At 39.4% G+C, this 25,512-nt stretch overlaps 1 protein-coding gene across 1 annotated transcript in view; it reads left to right on the forward strand.

The window, feature by feature from the left end:
• The window catches only part of LOC126335822 (kinesin-like protein KIF19), a 603,567-nt gene that overhangs the window by 524,118 nt on the left and 53,937 nt on the right, over positions 1–25,512 (forward strand). The window contains exons 13-14 of the mRNA XM_049999287.1: positions 14,434–14,537; positions 14,752–14,819. Coding sequence (XP_049855244.1) covers positions 14,434–14,537; positions 14,752–14,819 — 172 coding nt within the window. The remainder of the gene's footprint in view (positions 1–14,433; positions 14,538–14,751; positions 14,820–25,512) is intronic.

The raw sequence follows: 25,512 nt of genomic DNA on the forward strand, positions 1-25,512 counted from the left end.
TTGCTGTTCCAACAGGACAATGCACGTTCGCATGTATCCCGTGCCACCCAACATGCTCTAGAAGGTGTAAGTCAACTACCCTGGCCAGCAAGATCTCCGGATCTGTCCCCCATTGAGCATGTTTGGGACTGGATGAAGCGTCGTCTCACGCGGTCTGCACGTCCAGCACGAACGCTGGTCCAACTGAGGTGCCAGGTGGAAATGGCATGGCAAGCCGTTCCACAGGACTACATCCAGCATCTCTATGATCGTCTCCATGGGAGAATACAGCCTGCATTGCTGCAAAAGGTGGATATACACTGTACTAGTGCCGACATTGTGCATGCTCTGTTGCCTGTGTCTATGTGCCTGCGGTTCTGTCAGTGTGATCATGTGATGTATCTGACCCCAGGAATGTGTCAATAAAGTTTCCCCTTGCTGGGACAATGAATTCACGGTGTTCTTATTTCAATTTCCAGGAGTGTACAATATGCTTTACACAAGCATGTGTCAAGTAAAATTATGAGGAAAAAAAAAAACAAAAAAGAACAAGTGTTGTGTGACAACTGTATTAGAAAGTTGCTACAAAACCAGAGGGAGCTTCACTGCAAATTTAAAAGCAGCCAGTGCCTCAGAGGCAAAAATTAAGCCAAAATTAACATAAAAAAAGGTTATGTGTGAAACATTCAATGAATCTGAAGGCAAAATTCTGTGCAATGACTTGACAGAAATTCCTAAATACTTTTCATCTTACATTAAATCAGTGAACAGATTAATACCATTGTCCAGAGACTTTGTGATCATACTGGCATTGAAACAAAGAATGACACAGAGAAGGCAAAAATACTAAATATCTTTTTCCAAAACTGTTTTGCAGAAGAAGATTGCACTGTAGTTCCTCCTTTAAAAATTTATGCAAATAAAAGAATAAGTGACAAAGTGATGTAAAAGCAAATTAAATTGCTCAACAGAGGAAAGGCTACTGGACCTGACAGGAAACCAATTCAGTTTTGCACCATTTTTGTTAAAAATCATGCTCTTCTAACAACACTGTACAGAGGGTCTCTGAAGGAGCAAAAGGTTCCCAGTGATTAGAAGAAAGCACAGATCATTCCTGTTTTTAAGAGAGATCATCGAAGAGATGCATGAAACTATATCCCCGACATTGGTCTGTTGTGGAATTTTTGAACACATTTCATCCTTGCTTATTATGACTTTCTGGAGACTGAAAATCTCCTCTGTAGTGGTCAACATGGGTTCTGAAAACAATGATCATGTGAAACTCTGCTCTCTCTGTTCAGCTTTGAGATCCAGAAAGGGAAAAATACTGGCACTCTCATAACTGCCTTGTTATTTCACATCTGGAAGGTGCTCAATACAGTTACACACCACCACCCAATGCATATGCAATATTGGACCAGCTGTGTGATTGGATTGAAGAGTTTCTAGCAAACAGAATGCAACAAGTCATTCTGAACAGAGAGAAGTTTTCAGAAATAAAGTAACTTTTGGTGTGCCCCAAGGAACTATTGTTGGATCATTACTTTTCACTATATGTATAAATGACCTAGTAGATAACATCAGAAGTTTGATGAGGGTTTTAGTGGGTGATGCTATTATACACAGAGATATCAAAACACTGAAAAATTGTACTGAAATTCAGGAAAAGCTGCAGAGGATTGAAACTTGGTGCAGGAAGGGCCAGTTGATCCTCAACATAAACAAAAATAATGAACTACATACATACAGACAGAAAGACCCTTTACTGTGTGATTACATGACTGCTGAGTAAACAGCTACTTCCAAAATATCTAGGGGTATGTGTACGGAGTGAATTGAAGTAGAATGACCATATAAAATCAAATGTGGATAAGGCAGATGTCAAACTGAGAACCATTGGAAGAATTCTCAGGAAATGCAGTCCATCAACAAAGGAAGTAGCTCCTAAAATACTCATTCAACTGATACATGAATACTGCACGTCAGACCGAGATTTGTACCACATAGGATTGATAGAGGAAACAGAGAAGATCCAAAGAAGAATAACACATTTTGTTACAAGTTCATTTAGTAAGCACAAAAGCATCATGGAGGTATTCAGTCAACTCCAATGGTAGACATTGCAAGCGAGGCATTCTGCACCATAGTGTGGTGTACTGTTAAAGTTCTGAGGGGATACATTCATAAAAGGGTCAACTGATATATTGCTTCGGCATGAAAAACCATGAAGTAGAGATATTTGAGCCCACTTGGATCCTCATCACCAGTTATTCATCCCACTAATTGTATGTGACTGGGACAGGAAAATGGAGAAGTGATACTGTTATGTAAAATACCCCCTAACACACAACTTAAATTGGCCTACAGAGTATAGATGTAGACGTAGACATACTATGTTCATACTTCAGTACCTACGACTACATACACTATGCATGAACTATCATTTGAGCATATATGCTATAAGCTACTATTTGCAAGACACCACACTCAGTGAAGTTGTTGGTTACTCAGACTCTCACAGTGCACAACTGATTAGAGGTGACTTATCTAACAGTTACAGATTTTTATATCAATCCTAAACATATCAAAATATAATTTGACACAGTTGCCCATTTTTGTAGTTGAAACTGCTAATCTTATCACATACTGCTGCTTCATCCAATGGTTGTTGTTGTTGTGGTCTTCAGTCCTGAGACTGGTTTGATGCAGCTCTCCATGCTACTCTATGCTGTGCAAGCTTCTTCATCTCCAAGTACCTACTGCAACCTACATCCTTCTGAATCTTCTTAGTGTAGTCATCTCTTGGTCTCCCTCTATGATTTTTACCCTCCACGCTGCCCTCCAATACGAAATTGGTGATCCCTTGATACCTCAGAACATGTCCTACTAACCAATCCCTTCTTCTGGTCAAGTTGTGCCACAAACTTCTCTTCTCCCCAATCCGATTCAATACTTCCTCATTAGTTATGTGATCTACCCATCTAATCTTCAGCATTCTTCTGTAGCACCACGTTTTGAAAGCTTCTCTTCTCTTCTTGTCCAAACTACACTCCTGGAAATGGAAAAAAGAACACATTGACACCAATGTGTCAGACCCACCATACTTGCTCCGGACACTGCGAGAGGGCTGTACAAGCAATGATCACACGCACGGCACAGTGGACACACCAGGAACCGCGGTGTTGGCCGTCGAATGGCGCTAGCTGCACAGCATTTGTGCACCGCCGCCGTCAGTGTCAGCCAGTTTGCTGTGGCATACGGAGCTCCATCGCAGTCTTTAACACTGGTAGCATGCCGCGACAGCGTGGACGTGAACCGTATGTGCAGTTGACGGACTTTGAGCGAGGGCGTATAGTGGGCATGCGGGAGGCCGGGTGGAAGTACCGCCAAATTGCTCAACACGTGGGGCGTGAGGTCTCCACAGTACATCGATGTTGTCGCCAGTGGTCGGCGGAAGGTGCACGTGCCCGTCGACCTGGGACCGGACCGCAGCGACGCACGGATGCACGCCAAGACCGTAGGATCCTACGCGGTGTCGTAGGGGACCGCACCGCCACTTCCCAGCAAATTAGGGACACTGATGCTCCTGGGGTATTGGCGAGGACCATTCGCAACCGTCTCCATGAAGCTGGGCTACGGTCCCGCACACCGTTAGGCCGTCTTCCGCTCACGCACCAACATCGTGCAGCCCGCCTCCAGTGGTGTCGCGACAGGCATGAATGGAGGGACGAATGGAGATGTGTCGTCTTCAGCGATGAGAGTCGCTTCTGCCTTGGTGCCAATGATGGTGGTATGCGTGTTTGGTGCCGTGCAGGTGAGCGCCACAATCAGGACTGCATACGACCGAGGCACACAGGGCCAACACCCGGCATCATGGTGTGGGGAGCGATCTCCTACACTGACCGTACACCTCTGGTGATCGTCGAGGAGACACTGAATAGTGCACGGTACATCCAAACCATCATCGAACCCATCGTTCTACCATTCCTAGACCGGCAAGGGAACTTGCTGTTCCAACAGGACAATGCACGTCCGCATGTATCGCGTGCCACCCAATGTGCTCTAGAAGGTGTAAGTCAACTACCCTGGCCAGCAAGATCTCCGGATCTGTCCCCCATTGAGCATGTTTGGGACTGGATGAAGCATCGTCTCACGCGGTCTGCACGTCCAGCACGAATGCTGGTCCAACTGAGGCGCCAGGTGGAAATGGCATGGCAAGCCGTCCCACAGGACTACATCCAGCATCTCTACGATCATCTCCATGGGAGAATAGCAGCCTGCATTGCTGCGAAAGGTGGATATACACTGTACTAGTGCCGACATTGTGGATGCTCTGTTGCCTGTGTCTATGTGCCTGTGGTTCTGTCAGTGTGATCATGTGATGTATCTGACCCCAGGAATGTGTCAATAAAGTTTCCCCTTGCTGGGACAATGAATTCATGGTGTTCTTATTTCAATTTCCAGGAGTGTATTTATCGCCCATGATTCACTTCCATACATGGCTAAACTCCATACAAATACTTTCAGAAATGACTTCCTGACACATAAATCGATACTCGATGTTAACAAATTTCTCTTCTTCAGAATGCTTTCCATGCCATTGCCAGTCTACATTTTATATCCTCTCTACTTCGACCATCATCAGTTATTTTGCTCCCCGAATAGCAAAACTTCTTTACTACTGTAAGTGTCTCACTTCCTAATCTAATTCCCTCAGCATTACCTGACTTAATTCGACTACATTCCATTATCCTCGTTTTGCTTTTGTTGATGATCATCTTATATCCTCCTTTCAAGACACTATCCATTCCATTCAACTGCTCTTCCAAGTCCTTTGCTGTCTCTGACAGAATTACAATGTCATCGGTGAACCTCAAAGTTGTTATTTCTTCTCCATGGACTTTAATACCTACACCAAATTTTTCTTTTGTTTCCTTCACTGCTTGATCAATATACAGATTGAATAACATCAGGGAGAGACTACAGCCCTGTCTCACTCCCTTCCCAACCACTGCTTCCCTTTCATTTCCCTCGACTCTTATAACTGCCATCTGGTTTCTGTACAAATTGTAAATAGCCTTTCGCTCCCTGTATTTTACCCCTGCCACCTTCAGAATTTCAAAGAGCGTATACCAGTCTACATTGTCAAAAGCTTTCTCTAAGTCTACAAATGCTAGAAACGTAGGTTTGCCCTTCCTTAATCTAGCTTCTAAGATAAGTCGTAAGGTCAGTATTGCCTCACAGGTTTCAGTGTTTCTACGGAATCCAAACTGATCTTCCCCGAGGTCGGCTTCTACTAGTTTTTCCATTCGTCTGTAAAGAATTTGTGTTAGTATTTTGCAGCTGTGACTTATTAAACTGATAGTTCGGTAATTTTCACATCTGTCAACACCTGCTTTCTTTGGGATTGGAATTATTATATTCTTCTTGAAGTCTGAGGGTCTTTCGCCTGTCTCATACACTTGCTCACCAGATGGTAGAGTTTTGTCAGGACTGGTTCTCCCAAGGCCATCAGTAGTTCCAATGGAATGTTGTCTACTCCAGGGGGCTTGTTTCGACTCAGGTCTTTCAGTGCTCTGTCAAACTCTTCACGCAGTATTGTATCTCGCATTTCATCTTGATCTAAATCGTCTTCCATTTCCATAATATTGTCCTCAAGTACATCGCCCTTGTATAGATCCTCTATATACTCCCTCCACCTTTTTGCTTTCCCTTCTTTGCTTAGAACTGGGTTGCCATCTGAGCTCTTAATATTCATACAAGTGGTCCTCTTTTCTCCAAAGGTCTCTTTAATTTTCCTGTAGGCAGTATCTATCTTTCCCCTAGTGAGATAAGCCTCTACATTCTTACATTTGTCCTCTAGCCATCCCTACTTAGTCATTTTGCACTTCCTGTCGATCTCATTTTTGAGACGTTTGTATTCCTTTTTGCCTGCTTTATTTACTGCATTTTATATTTTCTCTTTTCATCAATTAAATTCAATATTTCTTCTGTTACCCAAGGATTTCTACTAGCCCTCGTCTTTTTACCTACTTGATCCTCTGCTGCCTTCACTACTTCATTCCTCAAAGCTATCCATTTTTCTTGTATTGTATTTCTTTCACCCATTCCTGTCAATTGCTCCCTTATGCTCTCCTTGAAACTCCGTACAACCTCTGGTTCTTTTAGTGTATCCAGGTCCCATATCCTTAAATTCCCACCTTTTTGCAATTTCTTCAGTTTTAATCTACAGGTCATAACCAATAGATTGTGGTCAGAGTCCACATCTGCCCCTGGAAATGTCTTACAATTTAAAACCTGGTTCCTAAATCTCTGTCGTACCGTTATATAATCTATCTGAAACCTGTCAGTATCTCCAGGTTTCTTCCATGTATATAGCCTTCTTTTATGATTCTTGAACCAAGTGTTACTTATGATTAAGTTGTGCTCTGTGCAAAATTAAACCAGGTGGCTTTGGCTTCCTCTTTCATTTCTTTGCCCCAGTCCATATTCACCTACTACGTTTTCTTCTCTCCCTTTCACTACTACCGAATTCCAGTTACCCATGACTATTAAATTTTCGTCACCCTTCACTATCTGAATAATTTATTTTATTTGATCATACATTTCTTCAATTTCTTCGTCATCTGCAGAGCTAGTTGGCATATAAACTTGTACTACTGTAGTAGGTGTGGGCTTCGTATCTATCTTGGCCACAATAATGCGTTCACTACGTTGTTTGTAGTAGCTTACCCGCATTCCTATTTTCCTATTCATTATTAGACCTACTCCTACATTACCCCTATTTGATTTTGTGTATAACCCCGTATTCACCTGACCAGAAGTCTTGTTCCTCCTGCCACTGAACTTCACTAATTCCCACTATATGTAACTTTAACCTATCCATTTCCCTTTTTAAATTTTCTAACCTACCTACCCGATTAAGGGATCTGACATTCCATGCTCCAATCCGTAGAACACCAGTTTTCTTTCCCCTGATAATGACATTCTCTTGAGTAGTACCCGCCCGGAGATCTGAATGGGGGACTTTTTTACCTCCGTAATATTTTATCCAAGAGGACGCCATCATCATTTAATCATACAGTAAAGCTGCATGCCCTCAGGAAAAATTATGGCTGTAGTTTCCCCTTGCTTTCAGCCGTTTGCAGTACCAGCACAGCAAGGCTGTTTTGATTATTGTTACAAGGCCAGATCAGTCAATCATCCAGACTGTTGCCCCTGCAACTACTGAAAAGGCTGCTGCCCCTCTTCAGGAACCACACGTTTGTCTGACCTCTCAACAGATACCCCTCCGTTGTGGTTGCACCTACAGTACGGCTATCTGTATCGCTGAGGCACGCAAGCCTCCCCACCAATGGCAAGGTCCATGGTTCATGGTGGGAGAGGGGGGGGGGGGGGGGGGGAAGGAGGGGGCATCAAATGGTATATTGTTGGATTTCCGGTGACTGAACAATGTTTCATCATTAGAATTTATCCAGGAAAGAACTTGTGGTATTTTTCAAATGTTGCAGAGAGAAAATAGGATCTCGATGTTTAGAGAAGGCAAAGATATATGTGGGAGAAGCAATAACCATGCAATTTGATAAAATTGAAATTCTAACCACCTCTCCTTCTAAAGTTAGGATAATAATAAACTCACTCAAAAAGTAAAAGCTTGTATGGAATTATTGCAACTCCTAGTAAGTACTAAAAGCTTGTTCCAAAAAGATGTGTTGGATTCTCAGCCACATATTTAATAGCTCACTGAAACAGGGATTTTTGCCGACAGATTGAAATATGCTATTGTTGAATCATTGCATAAAAAGAGGGTAAGTCTAATGCCAATAACTACCACCCAATCTTGTTTCTGACAGCTTTGCTCAAAATTCTTGAAAAAGTAATGCATTAAAGAGTAGTTTCACAATTTGTGAAAATAAAGTACTAACAAAATATGAATTTTGTTTTCAGAAAAATTTTCCATCAGTAAATGCTATGTATCCTTTCACTGATCAAATATTAAATGCTATGAATAACCCAACATCACCAAATGTGATTTTCTATGATCTCTCAAAGACTTTAGATGATGTAAATAATGAAATTCTTCTAGATAAGCTTAAACTTTGTGGTATGAGTGGGACAGTGCATAAATGGTTTAATTCATATTTAACTGAACGTGTACAGAAGGTTGAAATAAACATAATGTGCAAAATCATCAGATTCCTCAAACTGGTGAGGTATCAAGAACAAGGTCCCACAAGTTTCAATCTCGGTTCCCTTATTCCCTTACTATGCCTCTGCATTCACAAAGATGCGACACTGGCCTTTTTTCCCCTAATGATACAATTATACAAGTACAGTCATCACAACCAACAAACAAGAATTACCTAGGGAAATTGTAAATGATGTCTTTGAGAAAATTATTCAGTAGTTCTCTGCAAATGGATTATCATTACATTTTGATAAAACACAGTTTATACAGTTCTGTACAGCAAATAGCACAACACAATTATTAAATATAGAGGTTGAATAGAAGTCTTTGGCTGAGAAAGATATTCCATGTTTTTGGGAGTGTACATTGATGAGAGACTGAATTGGAGGAAATACACTGATGATCTGCTGAAATGTTTGTGTACAGCTACTTACATAAAAAGGTTATTGCACATTTTGGTGATAAACTTATAGATTAATAAATTTAATGTACCTATTTTTATTTATTGTTTTCATATAGCATCATATTTTGGAATAATTCATCATTAGGGAAAAAAGTATTCAATGCACAAAAATGAGTAATCAGAATAATACCTGGAGCCCAGCCAATTTCATCTTGCAGACATTTATTTAAGGAACTAGGGATATTCACAATAGCTTCACAATATAGACATTCACTTATGATATTCGTTATTAATAACCCATCCCAATTCAAAACTAGTTACAAGGGGCATAGCTCCAACCCTAAGAGAAAGGCTGATCTGCACTACTTTGAGTTACATCTAACCTTGGCACAGAAAGGGGTGAATTATGCTGCCACAAAAATCTTTGGTCATTTACCGAATAGCACCAAAAGTCTGACTGATAGCCAACCATCAATTAAAAACAAATTAAAAGAGTTTCTAAATGACAGCTCTTCCTACTCTTCTTCTCAATCAGTGAATTTTTAGGTACAAATTAGTAATCTTCTCTTCTCTTTTTTCTTTTTTTTTAAAAAAACTTCATGTTCCAAATCACTATGATGTGTCTTATTCATCATCTATGGAACAAGTATTAATCTAATCTAAACTAAACTGTTCATGCTAGTCTGTGTTTTTGATCAGTTTACAAGCTTTTCATCAACATCTTAAGGAATTAAATCGTAAAATACAGCTCAAGGTTAATGGTTCAAGAATTGTAAATATTAAGCTCATCAATCACATTTGCACTATTCAAAACAAGTGAACCATTTTTTGGATCAAGATTTACTATCTTTCTTCTCCCATCTGTTTCATCGATAGTAAAAAAGACTCAGCCCTTTAATCCCTTATCATACAGTTTTATATTGTCTTCTTCTTTTTTTCTCCTTCGTCTTTTCCCAGTCTTCTATCAGGTCAGCATTGTTTTATGCATTGAATTGGTGGCCAGAAATCTTTCCTTAGACCACCACTTCCCCTGGGACAGAATCCACATCTAGTGTAAATCAGTAGTGTTTAAGTGTGAGTACATTTTCAAAATGTTTGTGTAACGTGTATCTGAGGTAGGATGTGGGTACCAGCCCAATATGTACCTAATTAGATGTGGGGAAATCACCTAAAATGTGCGTCACAGGCTGACTGGCTCAATGGCCCTCATTGTTAATCAATGAGTTGTGTTCAACCTGTATCCTAGAAGTGGCATGTTCATGTGCTCATCCATTTGGGCAGATACAAAATTTGCTATGAAATTATAATATGTTTCTTTATTTAATTTCCCAGTGCAGTGAAATTATGGTAGAGTTTACAAAGTTTGAAAATGAACAAGGTTACCCTGTACATGGAAACATTGGTAAACTAAATTGTTGCTCATTGATCATCACTTTCATCAAAGAACTTTATACCGAGTCAGAGTTGTTCCTGCAACCATAAATAATAATTCCAACAATGGCTGAATGTGGATTTCACTGATTTTCAGCTTTCCTTTGGATGAAAAACTCTGCTAACAAGTGTTGCATGGAGTAATCCCACATGACTATGGTATATGTAAAGATATATTTTATCATAATGAGTCATCATGTATCACACAGCACTGAAAATTAATTGTGGAAGTTTGAAGAATTGCTGTTTAAAATTATCTACATTTCTGGTTAGCAGCTTCCATCAAATTTACATGACTGATCTGTCTTGTGTTGTAGCTCTTTTCCTAGAGGGATTAAACTTCCTGATCTACTGTATGCCACAATCATGGTATAAAATAAGCTTTATCAAATGGGAGAAGAGAGAAGATGGGGAGAGGGAATACAGGGGGATTGAGAAAGGCAGCTCTATTGAACACGACAGTATGGGTATGGGACACTTTGCAACACCAACTTTGCTTTAGGATACAGAGGCCATTGATGCCAACCATTATTATTTTTACTTCCCCCATCAAAATGATGACAAAGTGGCAGTACAGGCTTTCAACAGAATAAAGTTAGCCAAAGTTATATTTGGTGCTTATGCATGAGGTGAACCATGTGAGTAACCCTTTACAGCAATTTCTCTCCCTTGTTAGTCTCATTTTGTGTTAGACTTGCATCTTTAAATAAGGGATTTTTCTCTTTTTCTCTTTCTTCATTACAGGACAAGATAAAACACATTTCTGGCAGAAGGGGGTGGCAATTCATTGAAATATTTTGTTGTAATGCAGCAGAGTTTTTGCACAGTCTTCATTACATAACAGTTCTTCAACATTGCTCAGCAGAATTTTGTGAGAAACAATGTAACTTTTGTGGAACTTCTTTACATACTGTAAACATGTGTCAAGTTAGCATATGAAAACAGACTTATGCCTGTTGTGGGGTTCTGCTCTTTCTGACTGAGCTATCCCAACATGACGTATGATCTGCATTCACACTTTCATTTCTTCCAATACTCATCACATATTTTCCAAACATCAAAGAAGATCACCTGTATAAAATGCAAGACTAGTGTATACATTGCCAGACTAGTGTATACATTGCCAGACCAGCACTCCTAAAAAAGTCTGTAATTCCTGCATATGTTCTTTAACCTTTCTTATAAAGAAGAATTATCTGTGTTCCTATCTAGTTGAATTGCACTGTTCACTAACTTAGAGGTTCCTAACAAATGTAAGCTATTTCCAAAGCGTATTTAGGGTAAATCTAATAGAAATTCTGTTGCATCCAGGTGTTTTGTTTTCTTTAACTATCATAGTGTATTTTTTTAAATTATCACTACTAACTGCTACCACTACTGTGGTTGCTTATCAGTGTTTTATTATCATGAAGTTTTAGGAGTTCCTCTGGCTCACAAGGTGATAGATGTGAGATTTTGACACTAGAGCAACACTTACAATTTTTTTTCCTTCCATTTCAACATATTACAATGCCTAAATGTTTTATACAATGTCCCAGTGATGACTAATCATTGTTTAACATGGTCAGTTACTCAATCATAATCAAATGCAGATTCACTAAAAACCCAACATATTTTACAAAGGCACGATACTTCTCTTTTTGTCATACAGCATTTAAATGAAACCTTCACTGTGAATCTTAAAGCATCTCAGATGCAATAAGAGACATGTGATGCTCAGTGTCTAAAACACAATGCACTTTTGACTGTCCTAATGTCTCCCTAGCTCAAATGGCCAATGAGGCACTGCATCTAAGTTCCAGCAAATATGAGATTGCTCCAAGTTCTGTCGGGTTCCAGTAAGTTTTGCACCTTGACCTCTCTTAGAACAATGTGCTAAATCGGACTTATGTTCACAAGGTTTATCATAAAATAAATTATATTAATAATATTGTTGGTATTCTAACCTGAACTTTTCACTGCTTAATATTAATAATATGTTTATTAGGACTTTCCATATGTAATTGTTTTAAATACAGTTATTGGGTTTACCAGCAGATTTTATTATTGTATCTCTACAATATTTCATTGTAAAAAGTGTCCAGCTTCACCAACTGGTGTAGCAATTATTTTTAAAATTTCAGAAACCACACACATAAGTATACTTTGCGTTGCCCCCATCATCCAATAATCTACAAACCTTCTGAGTTGCCAAATTCCATGAAGAGTCATCCACACCCTATATTTAAAAATATTAACACTACTCTAGAAGGTAATTCAACTTTCTAAAGTTGTCTATGTTCTTCCTAAGCATTCCATTTATTTACATACCAAATTTTACCAAAACCAGTTCAGCAGTTTAGCTTATGATATTATTATGGATTAATGAAAGCACTTATTTAAATATCATGAATTTGTCAGTTTGCAGGCAGTCATAATGTGGTATAAAAATTTGATTGTCATGTGTGGTATCATTTTAAAACACAGTATTTAATATTTTCGTTTTATGTCTGTTATGTTTGATTTCAACAACATACTGATTCACAAAAGATTGGCTAGAAGATTTTGTGATACATTTATTGACATTGAAGTGGATCAGAATCTTCTATGATGTTATGGAAGATCATTCATCAAGACATATTGCTAGAAATTTGTGACCAGCTTCATGCACATTTTTTTTATAGGCTGATAAATTGTTATTAACACTCCCCTATATATTATAATACACTTTTTTGTGAAGTGAAGGTGTAAAATCCTGTATGTTTAACATTCACTGAATGAGGCCATTTGTCTTAAACATGAATTATGATGCATTTTAGCTATTACCACAATTCAATGTTCTCAATTCATCTTTCATGAGAATGTTCATTGGCGTGATTCCTACAGCTGTATTTATGTCAAGAATGTGATGTACTTATGGAAATTTCAAAATGTGGTTAGAATGAGTACTTCCTAGAATCTGACTATCATAGACCTGCACAATGAAATTTATTTGAGATATAGTTGTTGATATGTAGACACTTTTCTTGTAACCTCCTCCTTATAATATTATTAGCTAATGTACATGTTCATCAGTTTTGGAGAGAGTATATCCCAAATGTATATTCTTGTAAAATTTTAAAATATTTTATTGTAATGTAATAAATTAAAAACAAAGATTCCAAGACTTACCAAGCGGGAAAGCGCCGGCAGACAGGCACATGAACAAAACACACACACAGAATTACGAGCTTTCGCAACTGGCAGTTGCTTCGTCAGGAAAGAGGGAAGGAGAGGGAAAAATGAAAGGATGTGGGTTTTAAGGGAGAGGGTAAGGAGTCATTCCAATCCCGGGAGCGGAAAGACTTCCCTTAGGGGAAAAAAAGGACAGGTGTACACTCACACACACACACACATATCCATCCGCACATACACAGACACAAGCAGACATATTTAAAGGCAAAGAGTTAAGGGCAGAGATGTTAGTCGAGGCGGAAGTACAGAGGCAAAGAAGTTGTCTTTCAACAACTTCTTTGCCTCTGTACTTCCGCCTCGACTAACATCTCTGCCCTTAACTCTTTGCCTTTAAATATGTCTGCTTGTGTCTGTGTATGTATGGATGGATATGTGTGTGTGTGTGTGTGTGCGCGTGAGTATATACCTATCCTTTTTTCCCCCTAAGGGAAGTCTTTCCGCTCCCGGGATTGGAATGACTCCTTACCCTCTCCCTTAAAACCCACATCCTTTCATTTTTCCCTCTCCTTCCCTCTTTCCTGACGAAGCAACTGCCAGTTGCGAAAGCTCGTAATTCTGTGTGTGTGTTTGTGTGTTTTGTTCATGTGCCTGTCTGCTGGCACTTTCCCGCTTGGTAAGTCTTGGAATCTTTGTTTTTAATATATTTTTCCCATGTGGAAGTTTCTTTCTGTTTTATTTACATTTTTATTGTAATGTAAATTAGACATGTGAAGTTGAACCAAAAGTATGACAAAATGTTCATATGGCAACTTTTTTAAACCCATTCAACTGAAATAGTGAATGATAAGCACACTGTGATCACATTTAGGGGAAAGTGGAGTTCAGATATCCACTGACAACCCTGCTGTAGATTTCCCATGTTTTCCTTAAACCAGTTAAGACAAGTTCCACAATGAAAAGAACACAGCAGATTCTCTTACCATCTCTGCTAGTGATACATTTCTAATGAACTTGATGCTCACATATCATTATAATGTAATCTTCCTTCCTTTTCAGTCTGGAGGAAAACTTAAGAAGCTATAATTTATATGTTAACATTTCATAGCTTCGCCCTTCATCAAAATACTGTAAAAAAATTTGATTTATGGAGAAGTGTTAATCTCTCTGTGTTTTAGTTATTCTTTTAAACTGACATGTATCTTTCTCAGTTTTCAATAAATTGTTTGCTACTTTGAGCCTTGTGATAAGTGCAGTGTGTGACTGTTTGCATATGTTCCAGAAGGTAGTGTCAGCATACCACCTGATTTACTGGAACTGTATAAACAATACCAGAGGGAGATCCATGCTACATCCTATGCAACTGATATGCCTCTATTACCACAGGTAGTTAAATACTATTATAAATACTATTATGCTACATTAGCTCTTTCAATGAACTGGTGGGGAACTTACAGCAGATTTTCATCCCTGAAGGTATTATTCTGTAGATTAATAATAAAATTAAGAACAAAATTCTTTTAAAAGCCATTTTTACATGTCTTTTCACTGTAAAACTTCTCTGAGAAAATTTCATGTTATTTTAATATCAAATTTTCAGACGGGGGACCCATATGGGAATGGAAATGACAAAGATGAGAAGGACAGGCTTCCACCTATAAATCAACAGTAAGTAAATGTTTCCCTTGTAATGCCCAGTTATTACATGCAGAAAAATCTGATGTGAAACCCAATTATAGGAAAATCTAACTTCTTGAGGAAATATTAATTTTGGACACAGTCACCTCATATGTTATGATTTTTAAGAACACAGTAAGCTAGTATATCTTTAAAAGAAGGGACTTAGACAAATATCTCACAAATTTTGATCAAAACTGAACATCATTACTGATTACTACCAAACAATATCTTTTGCGATGCATAGAATCAACTGGCTACATTTTCTTTTATTCATAAAACTTAGAATTTCAAACCATGATGAGTACTGATACTGCGAATAAGTAATAATTATGTTTTCACAGTCTGAAACTGATTATATTGTTTTGTTTGGTATTCAGCAAAACTGACATGTTTCTATAATATATTGTGCTCTTATCAGATGTCAGGATCTGTACCACCTATATGCAGAGGGAATCTGCAGTCATAGGGGATATTTATAATAAAATGGTTCTGTCACTTTTATTAAAGATTTGATTTTTTTCCTTAATTTTTTGAAACTCTTGTACACTGTATTGCAATAGAATTTTGATGCACCCATCACCTATGGGAATTTTATTGTCCCTTGGACCTACATCTTTCCATAACATTTAATAAAATAATTGTTATTTTCAGTGAGAAAATGAGAAATAAAAGACAATGTCCTTTAGAAATTAAAGAAAAATTCATTCCTTCGAAGGAAGGATAAAATATATTGCCATAGAGAAGAAAAGCAAAATCTACTTTTTAGTTAACAATTTCTTGTAGAAGTTATCTGATTCTGTAAAAATTCAAGATTACAGTAAACTATATGACAACCAGCAACATTTATTTTAAACAGACATCTATTCTTATGGCACAAAGATAACCGTTTTTCTATAACAAACATCAAGGTTTTTGTATGTATTCTCCTGTGTAGCCTGATGGCAGTTTTCCAATATCCCACCAGTTCAGTAGTAGATGAAAAGCAGTTATTTAATATAACTGATTTGTCAGCCATAGAATTTTTTGAAGTATTCCCATTCCTGTTAATTTCATTATGTTAAATTTAGCCTGAGTACACGCAATCATTTAACAGCAATTTAATTATAGTGAATTTTCATAATTAATGCAGTTGCTTTGCTCTCTAATATATACCCCAATTTATTCCATGACTCTTAAGGTCCCCCTTCATGATGGTATATACAGAACATAGAGTATAAGAGAATTAAGTAGGTAATTGAAAGAAACTTTGCAAAATTTTCTGAATATCTTGGAAAACTAAAATCAGGATGGATGAAAAAAGGTCTGAATCACACTTCTCCTGAATACGTGTAAAGCAGTAATAACTGTTCCAACCCTCCTGATATCACCAACATATTTTCTATGCTGTATCATCCCATTCTTCTATTATTCTACAGTCATATTCTAAATGGCCACAAGCACCTCTGTATCACGTACCACCACCCTGATCTCAAACAACTAAGAGATATTTGCCAACAGGGTTTCCAGCATCTTTTCCATTTTCTTAAATGAGAAGGTTCCTTAAAAAATCCTTCTTGCCACTTACAAAAAGATATTAAACTGCCATAGAACTTATTTATTATCCACCTCTAAGCTACATCAACATCAACACATGAAATCTGCAAATCACTTTGTAGTTTGTGGCAGACAATAATTACCTTTGGACCACACGTTAAAGTTAGACCCACTCCAGCAAATAGTGAGTGTGGGAAAAATGGCCACTATAGTGCACTTGTAATGATGTGATCAATCTAATATTGTCATTGTCTACCTTAAGAGAACAATATGTATGGGGCTGAAGCGTATTCTGTATCCTTAGTTTCTTTCGTGGAGTACTGGTTCTTGCAGTATGCAAACAGGGTTTAACAGGATAGCTGATGCCTATCTTCAAGCCTCCACCAATTTGGGTTTTTCAGCATTTCTGTGATGCTCTGTTCTGGCCAAATAATTCCATAACCAATTTGAGGACCATCAGGTTGAATAGTAACATATCATCTTCTTTGCTGTTTTTACAAGAGTCTGAAAACTATTTTTGCAGTCAGCCAGAAAGTGATGGAGAACATACTGACCATAATTTCCAGTCTGAAAGTCCACATTCTTCTTGTGCTCACTGAAAGAAAATGTTCCTGCTAGCTATTTATTCAGCAGTAACCAAAATGACCAAAATTTGACCAAAATGGTACTGAAACAGAGGATGACAGACTAAAGGCTGAAATACTAAATGTCTTTTTCAAAAGCTGTTTCACAGAGGAAGACTGCACTGTAGTTCCTTCTCTAGATTGTCGCACAGATGACAAATGGTAGATATCAAAATAGATGGTAGAGGGATAGAGAAACAATTAAAATTGCTCAAAAGAGGAGAGGCCGCTGTACCTGATGGGATACCAGTTCGATTTTACACAGAGTATGCAAAGGAACTTGCCCCCCTTCTTGCAGCGGTGCGCTGTAGGTCTCTAGAAGAGCATAGCATTCCAAAGGATTGGAGAAGGGCACAGGTCATCCCCTTTTTCAAGAAGGGACGTCGAACAGATGTGCAGAACTATAGACCTATATCTCTAACATCAATCAGTTGTAGAATTTTGGAATACATATTATGTTCAAGTATAATGACTTTTCTGGAGACTAGAAATCTACTCTGTAGGAATGAGCATGGGTTTCAAAAAAGACGGTCTTGTGAAACCCAGCTATTCGTCCACGAGACTCAGAGGGCCATAGACACGGGTTCACAGATAGATGCCATGTTTCTTGACTTCCGCAAGGTGTTCTATACAGTTCCCCACAGTCGTTTAATGAACAAAGTAAGAGCATATGTACTATCAGACCAATTGTGTAATTGGATTGAGGAGTTCCTAGATAACAGAACGCAGCATGTCATTCTCAATGGAGAGAAGTGTTCCGAAGTAAGTGTGATTTAAGGTGGGCCACAGGGAAGCGTCGTAGGACCGTTGCTATTCACAATATACATAAATGACCTGGTGGATGACATCGGAAGTTCACTGAAGCTTTTTGCAGGTGATGCTGTGGTGTATCGAGAGGTTGTAACAACGAAAAATTGTACTGAAATATTGGAGGATCTGCAGCGAATTGACGCATGGTGCAGGCAATAGCAATTGAATCTCAATGTAGACAAGTGTAATGTGCTGCAAATACATATAAAGATAGATCCCTTATCATTTAGATACTGGAAGCAGTTAATTCAATAAATTAGCTGGGAGTACGCATTAGGAGTGATTTAAAATGGAATGATCATATAAAGTTGATCGTAGGTAAAGCAGATGCCAGACTGTGATTCATTGGAAGAATCCTAAGGAAATTCAATCCGAAAACAAAGGAAGTAGGTTACAGTACGCTTGTTTGCCCACTGCTTGAATACTGCTCAGCAGTGTGGGCTCTGTAGCAGACAGGGTTGATAGAAGAGATAGAGAAGATCCAACAGAGAGCAGTGCACTTTGTTACAGGATCATTTAGTAATCGCAAAAGTGTTACAGAGATGATAGATAAACTCCAATGGAAGACTCTGCAGGAGAGATGCGCAGTAGCTTGATACGGGCTTTTGTTAAAGTTTGGAGAACATACCTTCACCGAAGAGTCAAGCAGTGTATTGCTCCCTCCTACGTATATCTTGCGAAGAGACCATGAGGATAAAATCAGAGAGATTAGAGCCCACACAGAAGCATACCGACAATCCTTCTTTCCACGGACAATACGAGACTGGAATAGAAGGGAGAACCGATAGAGGTACTCAGTGTACCTCCGCCACACACCATCAGGTGGCTTGTGGAGTATGGATGTAGATGTAGAGTATCAGGAACTATGATTATAAATAAAAGATTTGAGTTGTAACTGATTAACACATTCAGTAAAAGTTCACACACAGAAATGTAATAACATTCATGATGATGATGAAAATGATAATAATAATAATAATAATAATAATAATAATGTTCCTATCATCACTAGTAGCAGTTCATAGGCGCCTTCTATGAAAAGTTCCAAGGCTATCATCCTGCCTTGTAATCATCAAAGTTAATTTCTCACCACAAAAATAGAAAATATTCTCACCACTTGCCACATGGTTTTGTCAACACTTCGGGCAGCAGACAAACAGTTAATTCCTTGAAATCTAAGTGACCCAGGACAGTGTATAGTCCTTGCAAAGTTCACTTCCTACTTTTAATGACAATGAGTGTGGTAGTTGCCTGGCTGTGACATCATTCCAGACACAGCATAACCCAACATTTGACTGACATTAACATTTTGGTGGCTTGGGTTAAAGTGTCTCTCAACTGCCTCTCTGGCTGTATTTATATATGGGAGCAGCAGATGGCCAAACAGAACATCTGACCTGCAGTCACTCAATCTATACACAGGTAGCAGCATCTAAATAGCTGCTTTCTCAGATATGTATCATTTAATTACTTTGTTGCATATACATTCACAACTTGCATAACCTTTATATGAAAGAAGTTAAGTTGGCTTTAGATATTGGAAAAGTTTCAGCTTGACTGCATAGAAACTTTTCCAGCTAGAATTTTATAACAGGATCAACAGAATAACATAACATCTGAACTATTTCTTTAAGGTCCTTGTATTGATTGTTATTTACATTAAAGCCTTGAAACTTGCTATAGTTTTATTACTTAATCAATGTAATCAAGTGCTGTAATTAGAACTTTCTATCATTAATACAAAAGATACTTAATCTATTGCGAATAAGGATGTACTTGTTCCAAATATAGTTTTTAGTGAATTATTTGAAAGCAATTAGAGGTAACTTAATGGAGTCACATAGTTAATGTTCTTATGTCAAACTGAGGCTATATTGATAAAATAGAAAGAAACTTTCACATGGGAAAAATATATTAAAAAGAAAGATTCCAAGACTTACCAAGCGGGAAAGTGCCAGTAGATAGGCACAATGAATAAAACACACACACAGAATTTCAAGCTTTCGCAACCGGCGGCTGCTTCATCAGGAAAGAGGGAAGGAAAAGGAAAGATGAAAGGATGTGGGATTTAAGGGAGAGGGTAAGCAGTCATTCCAATCCCGGGAGCGGAAAGACTAACCTTAGGGGTAAAAAATGATAGGTATATACTCGCACACACACACACACACACACACACACACACACACACACACACATATCCATCCATACATACACAGACACAAGCAGACATATTTAAAAGCAAAGAGTAAGGGCAGAGATGTAAGTTGAGGCCTGTAGGAGGATGCTATGTACAGCCGGTGTGGATGTGGGAGAGGAAAGATTGAGGACTTTGATTTGGGATAGGAGTTGACGGGTGTGTTCATTGGCCGAGTCATACAGCCCAACCGCAAATTAGGACAGCATGCCACCCTCCACCTCAAAAAACTATCCAATCTCCTGGTTTCCCACCTCCGGAAAGGCAACTCACTCACGCTCCACAACCTTTCCAACAAACCTCAACCTCCTCTCATTGCACACAGACCCAGTCTGTCCCATCTACTCAATCTCCCACTTCCAGCTCCACTCCCCCCAACACCTCAAAATTCTAGTCAACACAATCTGGAACCACAACACCCCAATTCAGTAGTTAACCTTTCCTCCAAACCCCTCTCCCAATCCGAAACCTCTGTCCTATCCAAAGGCCTCACCTTCAGCCCCACTCCCAGGTTCAACCAAACTGCCCTTGTCAAAGATTTACTGTCCTACACTCGTAGTCTCTGCTGGAAATATCACTTTGCCATGAAGAAAAATAATCCTGATCCCACTCCTAATGATCCAACTCCCCAAGACACTATCCAAATTGAACCCTGCCTGGAACAGTTCCGTCCTCCATCACAGCAGGACCCACCTCCTCTTCCTCAAAATCACCCTCTCCAAACCTTCCAGGAATTTCTCACTTCCAGCCTTGCCTCTCAATCTTTCTTGAAAAACCTTAATCCTACTCCCAACATCACCACAGCCGAAGCCCAGGCTATCCATGATCTGAACGCTGATTGATCCATCATCATTCTTCCGGCTGACAAGGATTCCACGACCGTGGTACTTGATCGTCAGGAGTATGTGGCTGAGGGACTGCGTCAGCTTTCAGATGACTCTACATACAAAGTTTGCCAAGGTAATCCCATTCCTGATGTCCAGGTGGAGCTTCAAGGAATCCTCAGAACCTTAGGCCCCCTACAAAACCTCTCACCTGACTCCATCAAACTCCTGACCCCACCAACACCTCGCACTCCTACCTTCTACCTACTTCCTAAAATTCACAAACCCAAACATCCTGGCCGCCCCATTGTAGCTGGTTACCAAGCCCCCACAGAACGTATCTCTGCCTACGTAGATCAACACCTTCAACCCATTACATGCAGTCTCCCATCCTTCATCAAAGACAACAACCACTTTCTGGAACGCCTGGAATCTGTACCCAGTCTGTTACCCCTGGAAACCATCCTTGTAACCACTGATGCCACTTCCCTATACTCAAATATCCCACATGTCCAGGGCCTCGCTGCAATGGAGCACTTCCTTTCATGCCGATCACCTGTCACCCTACCTGAAACCTCTTTCCTTGTCACCTTAGCCACCTTCATCCTGATCCACAACTTCTTCACTTTTGAAGGCCAGACATACCAACAATTAAAGGGAACAGCCATGGGTACCAGGATGGCCCCCTCATATGCCAACCTATTTATGGGTCGCTTAGTGGAAGCCTTCTTGGTTACCCAAGCCTGCCAACCCAAAGTTTGGTACAGATTTATTGATGACATCTTCATGATCTGGACTCACAGTGAAGAAGAACTCCAGAATTTCCTCTCCAACCTCAACTCCTTTGGTTCCATCAGATTCACCTGGTCCTACTCCAAATCCCATGCCACTTTCCTTGACGTTGACCTCCATCTGTCCAATGGCCAGCTTCACACATCCGTCCACATCAAACCCACCAAGAAGCAACAGTACCTCCATTATGACAGCTGCCACCCATTCCATATCAAATGGTCCCTTCCCTACAGCCTAGGCCTTCGTGGCAAACGAATCTGCTCCAGTCCTGAATCCCTGGACCATTACACTAACAACCTGAAAACAGCTTTCGCATCCTGCAACTACCCTCCTGACCTGGTACAGAAGCAGATAACCAGAGCCACTTCCTCATCCCCTCAAACCCAGAACCTCTCACAGAAGAACCCCAAAAGTGCCCCACTTGTGACAGGATACTTCCCGGGACTGGATCAGACTCTGAATGTGGCTCTCCAGCAGGGATACGAATTCCTAAAATCCTGCCCCAAAATGAGATCCATCCTTCATGAAATCCTCCCCACTCCACCAAGAGTGTCTTTCCGCCGTCCACCTAACCTTCGTAACCTCTTGGTTCATCCCTATGAAATCCCCAAACCACCTTCCCTACCCTCTGGCTCCTACCCATGCAACTGCCCCCCGGTGTAAAACCTGTCCTACGCACCCTCCCACCACCACCTACTCCAGTCCTGTGACCCGGAAGGTGTACACGATCAAAGGAAGAGCCACATGTGAAAGCACCCATGTGATTTACCAACTGACCTGCCTACACTGCAACGCTTTCTATGTGGGAATGACCAGCAAAAAACTGTCCATTCGCATGAATGGACACAGGCAGACAGTGTTTGTTGGTAATGAGGATCACCCTGTGGCTAAACATGCCTTGGTGCATGGCCAGCACATCTTGGCACAGTGTTACACCGTCTGAGTTATCTGGATACTTCCTACCAACACCAACCTATCCGAACTCCGGAGATGGGAACTTGCCCTTCAATATATCCTCTCTTCTCGTTATCCACCAGGCCTCAATCTCCGCTAATTTCAAGTTGCCGCCACTCATACCTCACCTGTCTTTCAACAACATCTTTGCCTCCACACTTCCGCCTCGACTTACATCTCTGCCCTTACTCTTTGCCTTTAAATATGTCCGCTTGTGTCTGTGTATGTATGGATGGATATGTGTGTGTGTGTGTGTGCGCGTGAGTATATACCTATCCTTTTTTCCCCCTAAGGTAAGTCTTTCCGCTCCCGGGATTGGAATGACTCCTTACCCTCTCCCTTAAAACCCACATCCTTTCATCTTTCCTTTTCCTTCCCTCTTTCCTGACGAAGCAGCCGCTGGTTGCGAAAGCTTGAAATTCTGTGTGTGTGTTTTATTCATTGTGCCTATCTACTGGTGCTTTCCCGCTTGGTAAGTCTTGGAATCTGAGGCTATATAGAAATTTACATCTTTCCGAGTCTAATATTTAGCACCTCCAAATTTTCATAAAAATGCCGATTTTGGCCAAAATATTGCTCTGATCAGTTGAGGCTTGTAACAGTTGATTGTGAGATACATTTCCACATTCTGAGCCATTTTAGCTTTCTAATTGCGTTTTTAGCACCACTTATTTTTTCTTAGAGCTATTTACTTAGCAAAACATGTTCATGTGATCATCTTGAGATTTAACAATTTTAACATTAATTTACTGAAGCGTATATCATCAAAGTTAGGAAACACTATTTTAATTTTTGAATTCACTCTCAGGTTAGGGTGCAATACTTTGTATGCTATGCACAGGCAAGTTATGATGACATAGCACAAATAGCAGTGAACTGTGGCAAGTCTAGGCACACTCACTCACCTCTGTATCTCTTAAATGATACAGTGTTTGTTTTGCACAATTTGTGCTGCACTTGTCTGTGCATAGACAATAAATTTTTAGATATTGGTCCCACATACATGAGCAACATTCTAAGATGTACACAAATCATTTGCAAGCAGTATTCTGTGTAGACTAACTGCACCTCTCCAGTATCCTATCAATGAACTGAAGTCTGCCACCTACTTTACCTATGGCTGAGCCTGTATTACCATTCCATGTTATATCCCAATATCCCAACAAATTGATACACCCTGGAATGTCATACATTTAAAGCAAGTTGTCTGCATCTACATTTATACACTGCAAACCACCATGAGGTGCACGGCAGATGATTTACCCCATTGCACCATTAATTAGGGTTTCTTTCTGTCCCATTCATGTATGAAGCATGAGAAGAATGATTGTTTGAATGCCTCTGTGCATGCAATAATTATTTTAATTTTCTCATCATGATTCCTATTTGAGCAATACATAGGGGATAATAGTATATTCCTGGAATCACTATTTAAAGCTGGTTCTTGAAATTTTGTTAATAGACTCGCTCAGTGTAGTTTACATCTATTTTGAAGAGTCTTCCAGTTCAGTTCTTTAGTATCTCTGTGGTACTCTTCCATAGATTAAACAAGCCTGTGACCATTTGTGCTGCCCTTTTCTGTATATGTTCCACATCCCCTGATAGTCCTATCAGGTATGGATGCCACACACTTGAGCAATATTCTAGAGCAACAGTGGTTTGTAACCAATCTCCTCTTAGATTGACTGCACTTCTCTAGTATTCTATGAATAAACTGAAGTCTGCCACCTGCTTTACCCATAATTGAGCCTATGTGATCATTTTATTTCACATCCTTATAGAGGGTTCCACCCAATTTCACCAGCGACTCATTGATATTATAGGATACTATGTTTTTCATTTTGTTAAGTACAAAGTTTTACATTTCTGAATGTTTGAAGCAAGTTGTCAATCTTTGCATCTTTTCAAAATCTCACTGAATATTTATGCAGCTTGTTTCAGATAGTACTTCATTAGAGATAACTGCATATCTGCAAAAATTTGATTTTGCTATTGATATTGCCTGCAAGCTCATTCATATACAATACAAATAGCAAGGCTCCCAACAAACTTCCTACATTTGATGATGACTCTTCATCCAAGACAACATGGTGTGCTCTCCCTACCAAAAAGTCCTTAATCCAGTCACACATTTCACTTGATATCCCACATGATTAAATTTGTGACAATAACCATAGATGTGGTACTGAGTCAAATACTTTTTGGAAGTTGAGAAGTACTGCATCTAGCTGACTGCCTTGATCCAAAGCTTCAGTACATTATATGAGGGAAGTACAAGCTGGGTTTCACATGACAGATGTTTTCGGAATCCATGCTGGTTGGTATTGAGGAGGTCATTCTCTTCAAGATACTTCATTTTGTTTGTGCTCTGAAAATGCCCTAAGATTCTACAACAAATGGGTGTCAAGGATATTGGATGGTAGTTTTTGGATTGCTTCTACTACCATTCTTGTAGACATATGTTACCTGAGCTTTTTTCCAAGAACTGATCACAATTTTTTGTTTTAGGGATCTACCATAGATTATTGTTAGAAGAGGGGCTAACATACCTTCAAATTCAGTATAGAATCTGACAGGAATTCGATCTTTGCACCACTTTAAAAAAATATCTACATCTGCCCTGATATTTGTTCAGCTTTTTCAGACAGTTGGCCCTAGCCCTGCTACATTGTAGATAACAGCATCATCTACAAAAAGTCTGGGATTAGCATTATCTTCCAAAAGTCTGGGATTACCATTATTACTTTCTGCCAGGTCATTAAGATACAGCACTAACATCAAGGATGCCAACATACATCATTCATGCATATTTCAATTTTTGGTATATCAGTGATGCTACACAACACCTTTCCAAACTTACATCCATACAGTATCAGAAAGATAATGTAGGAAACACGGTATGTTGCAATGATATTCTTATCAATTACAGTACTGTAATTATCCTGTCATAA

This window comes from Schistocerca gregaria, chromosome 2 (assembly GCF_023897955.1).
Source record: "Schistocerca gregaria isolate iqSchGreg1 chromosome 2, iqSchGreg1.2, whole genome shotgun sequence".
Taxonomy (NCBI): Eukaryota; Metazoa; Arthropoda; class Insecta; order Orthoptera; family Acrididae; genus Schistocerca; species Schistocerca gregaria.